Below are 1,684 nucleotides of genomic sequence, written 5' to 3' on the forward strand. Positions count from 1 at the left end.
TTTTTTAGAAAAAAGACAACCTTTGTGAAGCAGATGGCGAAATATTAAGTAATTGGGTTAATATATTATATATGAGAACAGTACGAGATAAAAGGACCAACGTATATACGGATGGACGAACGGTGGATAATGCGAATGCAGCATAGAGCTTGAGTGGGGTTTTAAAAGACAAGCACAATGACAAGAGCTTAATATGTGAATTATAATTTAATGGTTATCTCAATCTTAATCTTGCTTTTACATATCTATTATATGAAATTTGTGATTTCCATATACCGGGTAGTTATTAGATATATCACATTAATATTTTTTTTCTTCTTTCAGGCATCATTATTTCTTGATAGAGCTTACAAAATAACACAACAGTCCAAAGATTCCGATGTAGATGTATAATACCAGTTAACATTGTTTCTTGTTGTGTTCCTGTGTATTTGTGGTGTAGCTGACCTTGTAGTAATTGCTGGCCTGTTCCTATACGTAATTGATTGTTGATTTCTTGTAGGAGTAATACCAAGAACGTTGCTAATCGGATGTATATAATTTCTCCTCATCCATGACATGGAATAGACCATTATCTTCTTCACAGTTACTTCAACTGCTCCGACAAACACATTTTCTGCAGCAGCAAATGAAATCTCCGAACTGTTTAAGGTAAAAAATCGGTTTCCAACGTCCTGGCAAAGCTCTTCAGAATTGAAGATACACTTGCCGACCATCTTGTCGGGAGATAAATAGCCACACAGTACAATAAGTATTACTTTCTCGTCTTCTGTCAACATATAGTAATTTTTGTAATCACTTAATCTTTCAATATTGAAATCCGTATCTTCCAATCCTAAAACATTACACAATACACTCAAATAATACATGAGTTTTGCTGTATCATTGTCTAAGACATCAACAATAGAACCAGTTTCTGTTATTCCTATTTCTCTACGATTTAACACTACTGTCGCCATATTTTACATTAAGTGGTAAATTACATTATAGGATTTTAAATGCAGATCTATTTTTACATAAGTAAGTCCTTGGTACAATAATTCGGTACATTGTTTTAATATATGTTATAAAATAATAAAAGATTTTTTATGGATCGAACAAAAATCCTCAATGTTTTCAGTCGATTTATTGGATTCATGTAGACGCACATTCCTTGTACATGTATGGTAAAATACTTTAAATGAAGGGCCATTATTGAAATAACGTATTACACCAGTCAATTCATTGGTTTCAAAAAGCAAGCTGTATGTTTTATAGGGGTTCTCTGTTTCTATCTATAGCATTCGATCTGCATTATTATATCAAATTTTAGAAAGGGTCATCAGTGTATATCTAAGACCCTGTTGCAAATAATAAGCGATTTACATGTATCAGTCATTCTCCTTTTTTAGTCCTATATGTTCTATTGTGGAATGACATAACCCATTCGATAAAAGTCTTTTCAACAAAAAGCTTTTTACATTTTTCTGAATATGTTTTAGCTTAAAACAAGATTTCAGACCGACTAAAGTTTCGATCAAATCAACGCAACTTGATAGCCCTGTTGAAAATTGAATCAGAAGTTCGAGGACACAGATTTTAGAAAGTCAAAATTTCAAGTTAGAGTAAAAATTTCGGGATTTGACAAATCAAAATTTCAAGTTGTAGTCAAAATTTCGAGATTTGAAATGTCAAAATTTCGACT

General features: G+C 32.0%; 1 protein-coding gene across 1 annotated transcript; it reads right to left on the reverse strand.

Moving 5' to 3' along the window:
* Nucleotides 1-282: 282 nt before the first annotated feature.
* On the reverse strand, nucleotides 283-1,026 carry LOC134705025 (uncharacterized). Its single transcript, XM_063563792.1, has one exon. It carries the CDS (start codon nucleotides 957-959, stop codon nucleotides 348-350), a length of 612 nt encoding a protein of 203 aa, XP_063419862.1. The 5' UTR covers nucleotides 960-1,026; the 3' UTR covers nucleotides 283-347.
* Nucleotides 1,027-1,684: the final 658 nt, after the last annotated feature.

The sequence above is a fragment of the Mytilus trossulus genome, chromosome 2, assembly GCF_036588685.1.
Source record: "Mytilus trossulus isolate FHL-02 chromosome 2, PNRI_Mtr1.1.1.hap1, whole genome shotgun sequence".
Lineage (NCBI taxonomy): Eukaryota > Metazoa > Mollusca > Bivalvia > Mytilida > Mytilidae > Mytilus > Mytilus trossulus.